General features: G+C 40.6%; 2 protein-coding genes across 5 annotated transcripts in view; one reads left to right on the top strand and one right to left on the bottom strand.

Annotated features, from left to right (window-relative positions):
- The window catches only part of LOC138060371 (twinkle mtDNA helicase-like), a 13198-nt gene extending 3390 nt beyond the window's left edge, over positions 1-9808 (top strand). Inside the window, exons 4-14 of one of the 2 annotated variants that reach the window (XM_068906128.1) lie at positions 116-237; positions 833-881; positions 2067-2138; positions 2240-2296; positions 2940-3074; positions 4065-4138; positions 5103-5217; positions 6201-6280; positions 7972-8077; positions 8519-8638; positions 8987-9808. In XM_068906128.1, the coding sequence (XP_068762229.1) occupies positions 116-237; positions 833-881; positions 2067-2138; positions 2240-2296; positions 2940-3074; positions 4065-4138; positions 5103-5217; positions 6201-6280; positions 7972-8077; positions 8519-8638; positions 8987-9523 (1467 nt within the window). In that variant the 3' untranslated portion in view covers positions 9524-9808. Of the gene's footprint in view, positions 1-115; positions 238-832; positions 882-1851; positions 1991-2066; positions 2139-2239; positions 2297-2939; positions 3075-4064; positions 4139-5102; positions 5218-6200; positions 6281-7971; positions 8078-8518; positions 8639-8986 lie in introns of those variants that run through there. The other variant, XM_068906129.1, reaches the window with a different exon arrangement.
- Positions 9809-11395: 1587 nt separating this feature from the next.
- Positions 11396-15904, bottom strand: part of LOC138060368 (glutamine-rich protein 2-like) — a 29858-nt gene continuing 25349 nt past the window's right edge. For 2 of the 3 annotated variants that reach the window (XM_068906124.1, XM_068906126.1), the window contains 5 exons: positions 15099-15200; positions 14654-14752; positions 13887-13937; positions 13254-13338; positions 11396-12515 (listed from right to left, as the gene is read on the bottom strand). In XM_068906124.1, coding sequence (XP_068762225.1) covers positions 12357-12515; positions 13254-13338; positions 13887-13937; positions 14654-14752; positions 15099-15200 — 496 coding nt within the window. In that variant the 3' untranslated portion in view covers positions 11396-12356. The remainder of the gene's footprint in view (positions 12516-13253; positions 13339-13886; positions 13938-14653; positions 14753-15098; positions 15201-15904) is intronic. The other variant, XM_068906125.1, reaches the window with a different exon arrangement.

Below are 15904 nucleotides of genomic sequence, written 5' to 3'. Positions count from 1 at the left end.
CGGCTTTTGAAAACTATCAACTGTGATTGACTACGTTATGATAAAGATAGATCATTTACTGGTAAACCTTAATGATTACATGTAAGTTAACTTTCAATCAATTGTGTTGTGTCAGGTTCTTCCCCAACTTGAACAGTTTGAGAAAATATTTCTTTGGTTTGGAAATGATGTTTTCTCAAGACAAGCTGTTAATCAGTTCTCACGGAAGTTAAACTTAAATCGCTGTTTCCTTGTCAGGTGTGTTACAACATTTAGTCCACTGAGTGGTGCATTGCCTAACTAACACATCTGATAATGTTTGTGTTTAACCCCAGTTGGATACACACATACTTAAAGAGATTTCAGCATAGGAGATGGCAAAGAAATTGAAATATCGCAAGTGGCTGTTTGACATGGTCATACAAGAGCTAAGAACCTACAATAAATGGTGAAGCTTCTAATAGTGAAATTGATTAGGAAGGCCTCATTGTTGTTTGATCTCAATAAATGGAAGAGCAATTGACATGAAAATAGGGTGAAATGTCTAATCCCCTTGGGTAAAGACCCCTTAAGCCTTCCATAGCTTTTCATAGCTAGAAAAACTACCGTTTCAACTTCCCAGACATATTGTGCCCTCTAATTTCAATCTCTCTCATTTTGCTGACCCCTTATACACCATAACCCCCTTTCAACTTCCTTTCCTTACCCTTTTTAAATCTTTCTCCCTTCCATTCTCATATTTCCCTGTCCCTTTTCCTACTTTACCAATATTTTCTTCCCCTCTGTCACCACAGACAAGGTAATAAATCATAGTGCATTCAGCATGTTTTTTTTATTGTTGTTGCCTCTGTAGGCCAACTGGTGATAACACCCCATCAAATGCTCTGGATGCCTTGAACTCTGTAAGTATGTTTCTGTTCATTTGTCTCAGAGTCTGTTAATCTTGAAGATTTCAGTGAGTGCTAGTTGTCTCTGTATGTGTAGGGTAATAATTTATTATTAATTTCCTTTACCCAACATAATTGTGACAAAATAATAGGTATTTCACTGGTCTTTTTCTCCAGTTTTTCTGAACTGCTTGGGTCAATCTGAGGGTTGCCTCACACAATGATTTCTGACCATCATTTCTGTTTCATTTCAAATGTATAGGTCCTGGCAAAGGAATGGGGTACTCTATTAAATGTGCATTCTTTATTGAAATTGCCAAACATTCTGCTCCTGAACCTTATAATGTGCACACGCGACAGTTAATTTTAATTTATTATTACCGTAAACGTCCATGTATAAGCCGCACTTTTTTTCACAAAATTGAAGCCATAAATCAAGGGTGCGGCTTATCCATGGATACATATGTGTTTGGAGTTTTAAAAAACCTAATTAATATTCATACAACTTCTTAAGATCTCAGTAACGAAAGATAAAAAAAACTGAGAGCATGTTGCTGTTGTTCATTGGCTTTTTAATGAGTGGTGGCTCAAAGGAGCCGTTTGTGTCTTCGAGTGTTTATCGGCGAATCTTGCTCTCCAAGAGTTCTTTCAAGCGATTAATTTTCGCTGTACTCGAACAAGTAAACACCAACCTACAAGGAATCTCCATGGCATTCCTCCGCACAGCTGTTTGCAGTGACGTCTTTGGCCAGTCACTTCCACGCATATCTTTCCGCCACGTGCAATAAAATACCACAAAATTCGCGAGTACTCGCGAGGTAAATGGCCAACTGTTTCGTTGTCCTTGACCACCTTCTCGGCAAATTTGTCGACTGCATTATCAAGCTCCTGTTCTGCATGAATTTTTTCGCCTATTGCAGGTATAGACGTGGTCATGATACCCAGGCCCTGGCCCAGATTCCTCCCCACGTTTAAAGCTTGGCTACTAAGCACTCATTCGTTTTCAACTTTATGCTGAAACCTTGATTGTTTGTCCTTGTTGGTTTATAGCAATAGAACATTACTGGAACTTCAAACTTTATTGTACTACATTTTTTTCCAAAATGTGCGCTTCTAAATTCGGGGTGCGGCTTATCTACGGATGCGGCTTATACATGAACGTTTACGGTATTATCATTGTATTTGTTTGTCTTTTGACAGGGCCATGATCTCACAGCATTAGTTTCTGCTGCTCAACCTACCAGCCATGAAAAAATCACCACATTTCACCAGGTATAGCAAATCAACCAACCTCTGAGGCACCTGCGTTTTAGTCTCATCTTTGATCAATGAGTTCAACCAATAAGTGTTTCATGTATTTTTTCTATTTGAAGCTGAGAAGCGATGTTTATGATCAGTTTGTCAATGCAGACCAAGTCGCTGGAGTAAAGGTTTGTGTTACCATAATGATAATGATCACTTTCACTATCAGTGAAAATATTATTAGTAATATTAATTTAACGTAGTAATATAGGAGGGTAAAAGACATTTAAGGGTTTAACATATGTCAAGCATCATGAAGACCCTGAAAAACCATAATTTTTGTGAAACCATACAATTTGCCTCTTCTGAAAACCTGATCTATTAAACATCTTTAAAACAACTGAAAAATATGAACACGACTGCAAAGCTGCATGTCATGAAACTGCACCCTTTTGAAATTACAAAGGAATTTATGTCAATGAAATAAATTACACAGAAAGTTTCAGGATTTTCACAAAACAAGTTGAAGGGCAGGGTAATGCCCCTCGTATACCGCAGGGTTTCTTTTCAAAGTTTGGCTAGTGCTAACCAGCATTAAATAACCGGAATGAACTCATAGCCAGGGTAAAATAGGATTTAACAGATGCTAGTGCTGATAATGGATTATGGTGGTCAAATGCTTGAACCACTGTCAACACTGACCAGTCACTAAAGTCTAAAGATCACCCTCGGTCTCTGGGGTTGTTGAAACTACACACATCAACAATAACCCTTCTCAGGACTACTGGCTTTCACAAGGATTGCACTTAAAATATCAGTATTTCTCCGCAGTGGACAAGATTTCCCAAATTAAGCGGCATTCTGAAAGGTTTTAGGCGTGGAGAGGTAACAGTGTTTACGGGACCAACTGGAGCAGGAAAAACAACTTTGCTCAGTGAGATGTCACTGGATCTATGTCTGCAAGGGGTGAGCTGCATAAAATTCTTAACAACTCTTTAAGAGTCTGGCCCGGGTTGCTCAAAGCAAGGTAATAGCGCTTACCAGCGTTAAATACTATGGAAACCTATAGGCTTTGATATCTCTTAACCAACTTTTAGCGCTAACCAGGCTTTGAGTAACCGGGCCCTGGAAAGTATTAATTTGAGATCATGACAATCTCATTAGCAATTTCGATAAAGCTTGCACATGTGAGATTAGGTAATTTTCACTTTGACTACAACTACCAGAAATCAGTTTGGTTTTCTTTCCTTTTTTAAATTTCGTATTCTCAGTGGGGTAAAAATAACAAGAGCTCTAATTAGCACGAGACAAAAAAAACCCTGAAGGATTCGCGTCATGATGCAAATGTCCTATTTAACAAATTGACGTCAGTTTTTCATGCGTCTGTCCTGTTATTGACAATGAATTTCGTCATAACATTGTCAAAGTAGCACTACTTTGACAATGTTATGACGAAATTCATTGTCAATAACAGGACAGACGCATGAAAAACTGACATCAATTTGTTTTTTACAATAACAAAAAGGCAGAGGGATCAAAATTAAGTCAAAACACCAGAAGAACGCGAGACAAAAATGCGTGAAACTTCAATTTTTTTTTCAAGCTGACGTCACCAATATCGCGTCAATTTCGCTTAAATTATAAATTTATTTGTCTGTCCGGTTATTGACAGTAGAAATTAGCCAATGAACGCGCGAGAATTTTGCAGTTATTGTAAAATTGTTTGCTGAATGATGCATGCGTACGTACAAGCACGTTAAGAATGCGTGTACCTTTTGGGCATACTATCCCTGAATATGGCATTAATACATGTAGTGGGTTGCCCATCCCATGTTTGACATAATATAATGAACAGCAAATTACCATTGAACACCTGAAACACAAAGCTTGACAGACTTCATGCGCTCATTTTTAGGAAAGTCTTAGTTATATCAATGTTTTTGTTATTATCAACAGGTGAACACCCTATGGGGTAGTTTTGAAATTCGCAATGTACGGCTTGTGAAAATGATGCTCTGTCAGTATTCAGGGTAAGTCACTAACAAGTTAGTTGCTATGAGTGTTACATGATGTTACCTTTTATTTATGTTACCTTTATTTTATTTTATTTTTTCTAACCACAAGGCAGCGAGTCTGTTTACCGGACTTTGCTACTCACATGCAGACGCTCACGTTTTTCGTTTGTAGCGAGACTGCGCGGTGAAACGTGAGCGTGATTTATGTTGCTCTTAGAATTTTATCTAGTACAGAATACTTAACAACCTAACTTAACCACTCCTTTTGAAGGAAACTTCAAGGCCGAAGAGAAAATTCCACTTTCGCAGGAAGCCGATCAGTTGGCTTCGCCATGAATCAGTCCATATAACAACATATGAAGGGCCATTTTTTTCGTTTTTTGTATACGAGAGCGTTTGTTTTGTCTTCATTCTGAATTTCTCCATATTCTGAAAACTTCAGAGGTCAAAAGACGAACAATACCTATCCGGTGCACGTGGAGAAAAATCCCCTGGAGTAGAGCAGAGCACCAATAAACTCAACCCACCTATGGTGTTGAGTCCCGGAATCGATCCAGGGCCACATTGCGGGAAGGCCTCCCCAGAACTACGTCCACCCGCCCTAATCTTCCGTTTGTTGGGACATTTCGGTTGAGGTGACGATTGCATGATGGGTAGCGGTTTTCCAAATACACCAATCAGCTGGACGAAATTGCGTTGACCATGAAAATAAATATTCATTTCCGGTTGGTGCAAACCAACCAGAATGAAGGGATTACTTAATCAAAGTTCTAAATTTTCAGACGGAGTTTCCGAAGAAAGGTCGTGCTATTCACCATCGTTTGTTTGAAATATTGACTGAATGCTCAGCACCCTTCTTTGTCTCGCCACGCACGCAGTCTTTCCTCGTTCGACGAAATATCACGCGTAGGAGGCCATAAAAAGTGGCATTCTGTGGAAGAGGTAGTGTTAGCTTAGTAAGTGTCTATTTGTTATACAGGTTAAATTTGGAGAATAAAGTAGAGCAGTTTCAGTATTGGGCGGACAAGTTTGAAATGCTACCAATGTATTTCATGTGTTTTTATGGAGCTCAGAACATCAACACTGTTATAGAGGTAAATGAAAGCTGCAATGATTCCGCGGGTTTTGCTATGCAATTTAGTTTTATTCTGACCACAAGGTTTATATCACTTCACTTATGTGGCTTGAGTTTGTTGGTTCTCTTCTCTGCACCAAGAGGTTTTTCTCCGGGTATTCCGGTTTTCCCCTCCCCTCAAAAACCAACATTTGACTTGATTTGCGTTGATTGTTAATTTCAGTTGACAGTGTCCCCAATTAGCGCTCCGGCGCTAGAACGACTAGACACGTAAATAAAGTTCCTTTCCTTTCCTTACACTTAAAATTGTCTGTGTCAGTATTTCCATAAGTGCAGGACAATGGCATACAGGTTCTGTATGATAAATGTCACGAAGTGTCCTCTTTCCCTTTTCTTCAGCGACTACGTCATTTATCTCCAGCAATATCTCCAAAGTGTCCCTATAGCTGTATTCCTCAAGTAAACATCAACAACTGAAAACAGGCCTTAACCTAACGCGGTGTTGTTGTAATGGCATTTTTAAATAAACACTTCATGATGTTTATCACAAATTTCAAGTTTGAAAGAATCGAAAATACGCTTTGGTTTGTTAACTTACTAATGTACTGATCGAATGTAAATTGTGTAATCAATAAATAATGGTCTCCCAACTAGTTTAGCTTTTAAGTTATTTTGGGTGACCTGCTGCTGACTATTTCATTAATTATTATATGTTAATTCTAAACTCTGTAAATCGTGCAGTGCAAATAAATTGTTCTTGTTGTTGAAGGTTTGCACAAACCCTCGAGTTTGGTTTTTCATGTTGATCTGCAGAGACGACTGAGGGGGGAGAGAACTTAAGTGCATGACCCGCGTTAAACACGGTTACATTTGCTCGTTCTTAAGTTCTGTTTTCATTGCCAATGTCTTTTTTTTTTCGTTTTTTTTTGTTGTTGTTGTATTTTTTAGCCAGTGTCTTTGTTGCCAAGTTCGACAGGATGTGTTTTCTTGTTATATTTGCAGACCATGAGTCACGCCGCTTATGTCTACGACATAGATCACGTGATAGTTGACAACCTGCAGTTTATGACGTCATACCTCAGGTTTGTTGTAACTTAACATCCCAGCTCTTTCTCCTCGGGCTATTGTTGTGCAAGGATCGAAACTTTTCTGTCGTTTATTAGTGATGATTTCGTATGAATCTTAGGTACAAACCAGCATACAGCATACAACTGATTTCACCTGGCTGTAAGCTGTGCCTCCAAGGTCACGCGTGGACCGTATAGCAGCTTCCAGAGGCGCCATAGTATGCTTTCGGTTCGACCTTGTTGAGCTGGGTGGTTGCTGTACTTTGCGGCGACGACTAGCGAGATATATTATTATATTATCATTAAAGAGGCAGTTGAGGTTCACATTTTGTGATAACTCTGCTCTTTCTCTTTGGGTGAAAGGTGGTTATAGGGGAAAAAGTGGCCCTGGGCCAAGAGGTTGTCACTATTTTATTGGGACATAAACATAACTGAATGAAAAGTGGAAGTGATCCTCTCACCTATCTGGACAATTTGAGCAATTCATTCAATTTTGACCATAACCCTGAGAGGGGTATAGGGCCAGACACTCTCCTTCGCCATGTCGCACGGTCACCAGCAGCCACTGTTGCCTCGTTCCATGAGATAAAACCCAATGCTGTTCTTTCTTTTTCTGCGCTTCTCCGCCAATTCTCTTTCGGTCTGCCTCAACTTCCTCTTCCCTCTGAGGCCCACGTTAATGCTGTCTTGGGATGTTTATTGGGATCCATTCTGAGAACGTGGCCGATGAACTTACAGCGCCACTAGAAGATTTGCTCACTGATGGTGCTGATATTAGCCCGGTTTCGAATCACCTCATTTGATATTTTCATAGGCCAATAGATCTTTGAGCAATTGTCTCTTATAGACACGTGAGAAATTCAGGTGGCTTCAACGGGATTCGAACCCATGACCTCTGCGATACCGTTGCAATGCTTTACCAACTACTGACCTATGAAGCCACTCAGTTGGGAGAAGTTTAATTTGGTCACTTCCACATTTCATCTATAACCCGCGCTTCAAATGTGCGTTTCTTTCATAGAGCAGTTTTCAATTGAGTGTCGAAAGTAATTAGCGAATTGCTTTGGTTTATGATTACTTCACTCAGTGATTGGTTCAAAGTTCTCGCGCCACGTTTTCAACCAATCAGAAGTGAGACCAAAACCGATCGTGGCTCGCGCGTGCACATTTTCCCGCGGTTTGTGTCGGCTACGTGTAATTACTTCGAGTTTTGATTGGTTTACCGGATTGTCTCCGTCCTTTTTGATTGGTCAAAGTAATTACTCTGGTTTTGGTTTTACGGCGCTCGATTGAAAGTCGCTCTAAACATAACTGTCTTACTTTTACCAATTAAATTATTTGAATTGTTTATTCATCAGATCTCTCCTTACATCAGCCATACAGGGACGATTCATGTATTAAGTTCCAAATTACATTTAAGGAAATGTCTGTCCCTAAAATAGAAGTTTTAAAACTGTCGTCCATTTCGTCTCCTCAGCATCAAAAGTAAGCCGGGTTGCTCTTATCCCACGCTCAGAATTGATGTCAGTGATAAGATTTCAGTGAACCGCTCTCTTAACAATTGTTTACCTTTCAAAACTATACATGCGTACAGGTTTCTCCAAATTAATCATAGTTTTTGCTTAATTTGCGCAATTTAGTTTGAGCAATTCTTTTATTGCATTGTGTCCATGCCAAGGCTTTTCCTGGTTTTTCTTTTCCTTCAGCCGCGGAGACGACAGATTTTCTGCCCAGAATCACGTCATCGCTGCTCTGAGGAATTTTGCAACCTCCAAGAATGTGCACGTTACTCTGGTTATTCACCCAAGAAAGGTGGCGTGGTTGCCTTGCATTTCATTTGTACCACTGATCCCAAAAAAGACTGGATCAAGCATCTATTGTTTGAAGTGAAGCACAACAAAAATCGCGGCGGCTATCTTGGAGCAATGTTGTAAAAGCCACTTTACAAAGTTTTTCCCTCATTATATCGAAGAACGTTCGGTTTTAACCCATAACTTCAGTGTCTTTGCGAAGCAATAGGCTTCTTGATGCAGTCTTTTTTCTCCCGGTTCAAGCACTGTTTAGGAGAACAGAATATCGCTGTGTGGTCTGCGCGTGCCATTCTTATTAAATTCGTGCCAATAGCGAAGCTTTTGAATAGGTTTCTCCTGTTGTTGGGCGATCCTCACTTTACAAAACAATCGTGTCCAGTTTGTCGGCATTCATCCTCACAGGTGACTTCATCTGAACTCAGTGTATTTACTCATATTGTAGGAAAACGAAGAAGTGGAGCTGCAAACGGCGTCGATATTTGGTTCCGCCAAAGCAAGCCAAGAGGCGGATAATGTAATTATTCTGCAGAGCAAGAAAGGAACCGCACAAAAATATCTACAGGTAAACTTTACTGCCAGGCATTGTATTTTTAAGGTTGGCTAAATGTAGTTATTTAGGCAAGGTTAACCTCAAGCCAATGCTGCCAGCGGTCTTACCCATTCTCACACATGATCTGTGACTGTCTGTCTGTCATGATCTGTGACTGCTGTAGTCTCGATTGGATCGCCAAGAGACCTTTGTGACATTTGCAGGCAGTCAAGTGCACACAATAGTACACCAAGAAAATAGAATTTGGCTGGCGCGCAGCGCGAGTGAGCCCATCCTATTTTTAAATTGGTCGATGTAGTGGTTCTGAGCCAATCACAAAGCGTTATGATAATACCATTTTGCGCTTTTATTTTTTCCCAGGTGACCAAAAACCGCTTTGATGGAGTGCTCGGTCGCGTACCTTTAGACTTTGTCAAGGAATCTCTATCAATGTCTGGATTTGGCAAAGTACTTCAACCAAACAGGCCAACTAATGTCGACAAGAGTGGTAACGAGAAGTTCAAGCCGACTAGACTGACCGGTGATGTGAGTGACGTCAAATTCTCTGCTCCTAGAATGTTTGGCTCGTACAAACCCTTTGATAGAAGTGCAACAATTCCACAACCTTCTACGAAAAAGGAGATTTTTGACAATAAAGCAACTACTGATAACCCTGCTTCTTCTTCAGACAGCAAGCGTCAAATGGAAAGCGAAATTGACGGAGAAACGACTAACAATGGGAAAATGGCAGATGAGTTCGATGTTGGAATTTCACAGGAGAAGAAAGAAAACGTGCAAAGAACCGTTAAAAAAATTTTAAGTGGCACACGGCTGATTACAAAAGCTGTCAGTGGACCCCGAAGTTATAATAACATCAGAGCAAAAAGTCCATCAGATAGAAAACAAAACACAAGCTAATCGGCTTGCCTACTGGAAAAGCCGATCTCCGAATCAGGCTGTACAATTTTGAAAAGCTAGTTTGTACAATTTTTTTTTGTAGTTCTGTTTTGCTCTTAAGCTATAGAGAATTAAGTGATAGGTGGCTTTCACCGTGGTTTCTTAAGCTACAGGCATAACCACCTGTTTGTGCCATGAGACGCAAAATACTCGGGTTTCATCCTTTTTAATATATTAACAGTAATGGGTTATAAATTCGACGTTGCCACAAGGACAAAAATACAGTATGTGTTAGTGGGAGGCTTTAACTGGCGTAAATCGGGAGCATCGCAACCACCAGAGATGGCAGTTCGCAGACCACTTTTTTTCTATCGTTACGTGTTCGTCGTCGTCGTCTTCTTCTTCTTCTTCTTCTTCCCGTGCGGCTCACCTCCTTCTCATAAGAAGATTCTGGTGAGCGTACAGGATAAGAAGTAAGAAGTGCAGGTATTAACATGCAAATGAATGTGCAAGCGTAAAAACAATGTCTGTGCAAGTGAGAGTTTATAATTTAGAAAACATGTGGTCAGCGTCTATCAAGAAGATAGTCCCACATCCGGTTCTTGAAAGTTTATAGACTTGGGGCCCGCACAACAGAATCTGGTAGTTTATTCCAATCGCGAATCGTCCTCGGGAAGAAATACATTTCATGATTTGATGGTATGAAGTACGCCGACAAAAGGGAACTACAGCTAAGGTGTCTGAAGATCTAGTCGTTGTGAGCAAAGGCTCTTGTGTGCCCAGGTCAGCCATACCCCTTTGAATTCATAGCCGCAGCAACATCCTTCCCTCCTGAAGCTACACCCAGCCAAGTTGCTGTAACATATCACTGACACTAGATATATTACGATATCTATTCAGGGCGAAGCGAGCAGCCCTAACGCTGAACCACGATTTCTAGGGTGCAGGGGTGGCGCAGTGGTGAGAGCACTCGCCTCCCACCAATGTGGCCCGGGTTCGATTCCCGGGCTCAGCGTCATATGTGGGTTGAGTTTCAGTTGTTGGTTCTCTACTCTGCACCGAAAAGTTTTCTCCGGGTACTCCGGTTTCCCCTCTCCTCAAAAACCGACATTTGACTTGATTTACTTTCATTGTTCATTTCAGTTTACAGTGTCGCCAATTAGCGCTCCAGCGCTAGAACGACTAGACACTTAAATATAGTTCCTTATAAAGTTCATAGCTTGTCGATGTCCGTCTTTGTGTAAGGGTCCCACACAATGGCGGTATAATCCACTGTGGGACGGACGAATGTATTGTATGCCAAGGTCTTAAAAACAGGCTAGCTAATTCTTGGATTTCTTCGAAGGAAACCTGCAGTTTTATCGGCCTTATCAGAGGTGCGATTAACGTGCTCGTTTCAGTTAAGATCATTAGTTATCGTGACACCAAGATAGCTAGCTGACTCAAATGAGGCTAGAGTTTTCCCCATGTACTCATGGCGCACAAAATTGCACGTACGCCCTATACGAAGAAACTTGCACTTGTCCGGGTGGTACATAGATCCAATGTATCCTTTTCTAACCCTGCCGGAAGCGTGTTTAGTTGCTTGCTTTTCACGTTTGGTCCATGGAGCCCGTTTCTCGAAAGTCCCAGCAACTTTCCAAGCATGAAAAGTCAATTGTGAAACCAAGATCCACCTATTTTAGAAAGCCCGTCCTTTCTTTCGGGACCTGAATGGAAAACGTAATTGGAAAGTCTAAAGTCTCGAAACCTGCTAGATTTGATACAAAGTGATTTACGTTCCCCGAAATACGCCCGAAAGGGTTTGGAACTTTCCAGAATTTTTGGGGAACCATTAAATTAATGAATCAAGGGGAAACATTGAAATTAGTATCCACTCATCGAACACGAAAAGAATGTGTGATCTTATTTATTTACCATTTAAGTCCTAAGTTCAATACTAAATATAATGGACTGCTTCTCTGTACAAAAATGTGCCTAAGCTTCTTAAGAATAAGTTCTTAGGACTTAGCAACGACTCCGTCGCTTCGAATTCTCCTAAAGACAAATCCATTTATTTCTTTAATTCATTCTCGAAACTTTATCAAGTCCATGCAACAGTTTGAGATAAAAGATGACTCGAAAACACTGTGCAAGGGCAACGAAGACAAAACCAAAAACATGCCAATGGCTGTTGGTCGCCAGCTTGGCTGATTCGAAAACCTAGACTAATTCTTTTTGGGTCGGGGCTCTGCGAAACGATTCATTTACAACGACATAAATACATATAATATATTAGTAAGTTATTTCAAATACCTTTTTCCTCTGTACAAACATGTGCTTGAAAACCTGACAACTGTTACATATAACCAGACCCCCCATCTCCCATACTTGGCCTAGGAGTCAATCCTTTCCCAGAGTAGATTTATTTATTAAACGCCTCCCTTTCAAGATTCAGCACACCCACTGTTGTAAAAGACTATCAAAACAAAGCTATCTCAAGGTCAAGGAAATATGATACTTTTCACGGGGAAAACCTGATTCTAAAAATTTATTCACTCTGGAAAGGGTTGACTCGAGGAATTAGTGGAGATAGAGGATCCCCTTGAGGAGCTCCTGATATAACAAAGGGTGAGTACTTTTCGCTAAGCAGCGAATGAAGTGTATGGCTCAAAACACTATCCGATCAACAGAATTCTTCAATGATGTACACCGATTCTAAATTTCTAAAAATTGATTAATTAATTGAAAAACTTCTTTTCTATGTGCGTTTTAAAAGGGTTTAACCTCTCGCAATTTAAGAGTTTTTTCCTCCGTCACATTAACTTTGAAATGAACCTTCCCCTTAACTTTCCATATCCGGTAGAGTCATAAGTTATTGAGCCACTACACTCGCGGGCTCAATCTCTTCTTCTTGATTCCTGACGGATGACGGGACTGCAGCAGATCGAGGCCGATTGGTCGGGCTTCCATTACGTGGAGGCTGGGCGCTAGCTGCTCTTTTAGCCGACATAGCTCTCGGAGATCTGGGATTCTGATGAGAAACAAATGTATTCATCTTTTAAAACAAGATGCTACGTGTTCCCTACATTTTGTGCGAAGGAATTTTAGCCGATCCTTTAAAATTCACAGTATTTCGGGGATTTTTTATGTTACAATATCTTGGTCAATATCCAGTTCAATTCCGAAGTCTAAAGTCCACATTCCATGACTTAACAATTTTTTTCTCAACATTAGCCCGGTAAGATAGATATGTTGCCAATACATACGGTGACGGAATATTGCAACGAAAACAAAAAAACCTCGTTTCCGGTCACGCACACAATTCTTAAATACAGATTTCTCCGTTAATCTGTCACGTAGTCGTCTGTGGTTTGGTGATAATCGCGATTGCCTCTCAATGAGGAGATACCGAACTCGAATCTTACTTGGGTTACCTTCTGTGAATAGTGTCTTCGATGCAAAAAAATTTCTGACGCATGCGCACCCAAATTGCGACCCCCACCCCCCTCCTCCAAAGAAAGGTTTTTGTTCTTCCACCCGGCAAAGGCAAGTATGCGGAGACAAAAAACCTAATTTATTGATTGGTGCTCATGTCATGTCATGCAGAATCAAATAAACCAAAAACTTCACCAGATTGACATCGCTGCAGCATGCGCTAAGCGAGGAAGCGAGGGGAAATCTCGCTGGGAGGTTTGTCACAACCTGGAACCGGAAGCCCTGTTACGCAAGCCAAAGTTATCGGGAAAATTTGACAATTGAACTGTCACACCTGTGGTAAATCTGGCATTCGATCAAAGCCTTCAAACCGCCCTTTGTAGATGTGTCCATCTTGTCCTATGAGGTCAGTTTCTTCTCTTGAAACAAAATAAACGCAGTAATTTTAACCTTCGCTGTTATTTCTTTAGAGCAGGCGCGTCGGTCAATTAAGAGTTAAAAGCTTTAAGCAGAAGTGCAACATCTCACAGCAAAGTAATGAAACCTCGATTTAATGAAATGCTGAGGTACTGGAAGTTTTATAAACTACGAGAAGTTCCCCTACGTTCGTGGGGCCCACGGCAAAACTAAAATAAGGCGCAAGAAAAAATGACAAACTCTCCCTCGAGTCCATATTTTGCGCGGGCACTTTTTTTACGCGCGCCAGTTTTTATGTGCGTGCGCACCACGAACTAAGCAGCGAAAGAGGGACTGCTCATAGTCTAGGAATTTCAGTTCGTTCTACCACGCGGGGTTTTGTTGTTTTCTACACCTTTTACTGTGTGTGGGGTTAAGAATTTCGATCCTAATACCAAGGGCATCGTTATATAGAGGTTGAGTAAATCGAAGTTTTACCAGGATATAACTTTGCTTTTGCTTTTTTTTTTGTTTTTATGAAATGACAAAATAAACTGAACTGAATTTTTACCTCTGAGGAAGTTGAACCGGCGTATCGTCCTCTCTGTAGTAATAATATTGGCTAAAATATCAAAACAAGAATAATGGTAAATGGTTTTCTGGGGAATCGCAGTTGATGGCACAATTTAAACAGTTGAGAAGAAGCCTTCATTAGTTTTAGGCAAAAGATTTCTAATGCGATTGTAGAACTTAGGACGATCTCTGAAACTTCGCCGAATGAGACCGCTTAATTGGTTTTACCGCCTGATTTCCCCTGAAAAACATCTCTGATATGGGCTTGCTTAACGGTGAAATATAAAGTACTCCTTATACAGAACCTGTAGTATCAGGAACCCATGACCCTGAGCCTACAACTCCATCGTGTTCGTGTCACGGCGTTTTCACAGACCGATTTATCAGATTGAATTTTCCGCGAATGAGGCTCCCACAGGAGCTACAAGAAACTAACCTGACGTCATAGGATCACCGAACCAGAGTTGCCTTTGTTTTTTTTTTTCGGAAAAGGAAGTCTAAAAATAGATCGGTCTGTAAAAATGCCGTGACATGGCATGAGTTGTAGGCTCAGGGTCATGGGTTCCTGGTAGTATAAATAAAGGAAATAGAACAATTTTCGCTCAGTATTTATTTTAGGAAGACGGTACCCTTTACATAATTAGCTAAGTAAATTAACTTGGAATTTTTTGCTGTGTGTACAAAAAACTGTTGTTGTTGTTGAAGGAGAGGAATAACACCTAGGGCAAAAAAGTGGTTCCTTAGTGAGTCTAAAGCCACTCTTACTTCATTCTGGTCGTCCTTCTGTGAGGGGAAGTGACCGTGTGACTTCCACCGCATGAGCGCGCTGTTGTCGTGGCAACTTCTTGCTCATAGGTGTAAGCGCTAGAGGCAAACAATAAACATAAGTCAATAATGCTCGATCTGCAGTTAAGTAAGATTACTCTTAACCAACCATAAGACAGTTATGAAGCGAAAGCACTAAGAAGTCTAATTTACGTCTCGAAAGCTACTGTTGTGCTATTTCTCAGTTTCTCAACTCGCGGAATTTAACAACCTCACAGCGGTTGCGCGCAATTTCTTTTTCAAAATCAATCCACGTGTACATAAATTTAGGCCGAAGCTGGCCACAACGATGCACAATGATGTACAAGAATGGTCAAAACAAGTAAACGATTTATCAAACAAAGAGGGAAAGAGGTTATGGATCTTCTGGCAATCTCTTACTCACCCCCGATGAATCTGACGTAGTTGGTCGAGTTCGTATGTCGTGTAAGGACGACCAGACCTTGATGGTGGCAGGCCAGGTGTCTGTGGCAGAGCGGGGTTTGGGCTGAATTGAGACAAAAAAAGTTTCCGTCATAAGGTCATCAAATCCGAATTTACTTCAGCTTCCTTTTCATAAACGAATTCAGGGTTCCAGCTGGAATTCCAGGAGTATTCAAGGAGTTCAAGGAGTGTTTGTAAGAAGATTTCTATGCCATACACGCGTGTTTCAGTGTTTTCTTTGATGAAAAAGCCTACCTTGCTATTCTTTCCCACATCCTGCAAGTAAAGGGCACGCACGGGCGTTTTGATCTTTCCACAATTTATAGTCAATTTCGTCAATTTTTGGAATGTCTCTTTAATTTAGCATGATCATCATTTTCTCTTGGCATGATGCAATCCCTACAAGTTTCCCTCAAGCAAAAATTCCAGGAGTTTTCAAACAGTTTTCCACAAAACCCTTTTTTTCAAGGGCTTTTCAAGCGCCCTTGAAGTCCAAAATTCTGGGCGGGCTTTTCAAGGACTTCAAGGAGTAGCACGAACCCTGACGATTCTAAGTTCAAAGTATTTTTTATAAAAATAGTTTTCATTCATTTGTAAAATAAACCTAATCACTAACATAAAATATTTTTATATGGACTCGCTTTGAAAAGAAGGCTCGAGCGATGTACTCAGTAATTGATTTTCCACAACACCCACACCTGTGTCATGAATTATGCAGACAAAGGGTAACCATGGCTTTTACAAGTACAACAAAACTGGAAAGCCGTT

Source organism: Montipora capricornis, chromosome 8 (genome assembly GCF_036669925.1).
Source record: "Montipora capricornis isolate CH-2021 chromosome 8, ASM3666992v2, whole genome shotgun sequence".
Classification (NCBI taxonomy): domain Eukaryota; kingdom Metazoa; phylum Cnidaria; class Anthozoa; order Scleractinia; family Acroporidae; genus Montipora; species Montipora capricornis.
Note: the sequence above shows the minus strand (reverse complement) of the source record. Positions and strands in the feature narration are given on the sequence as shown.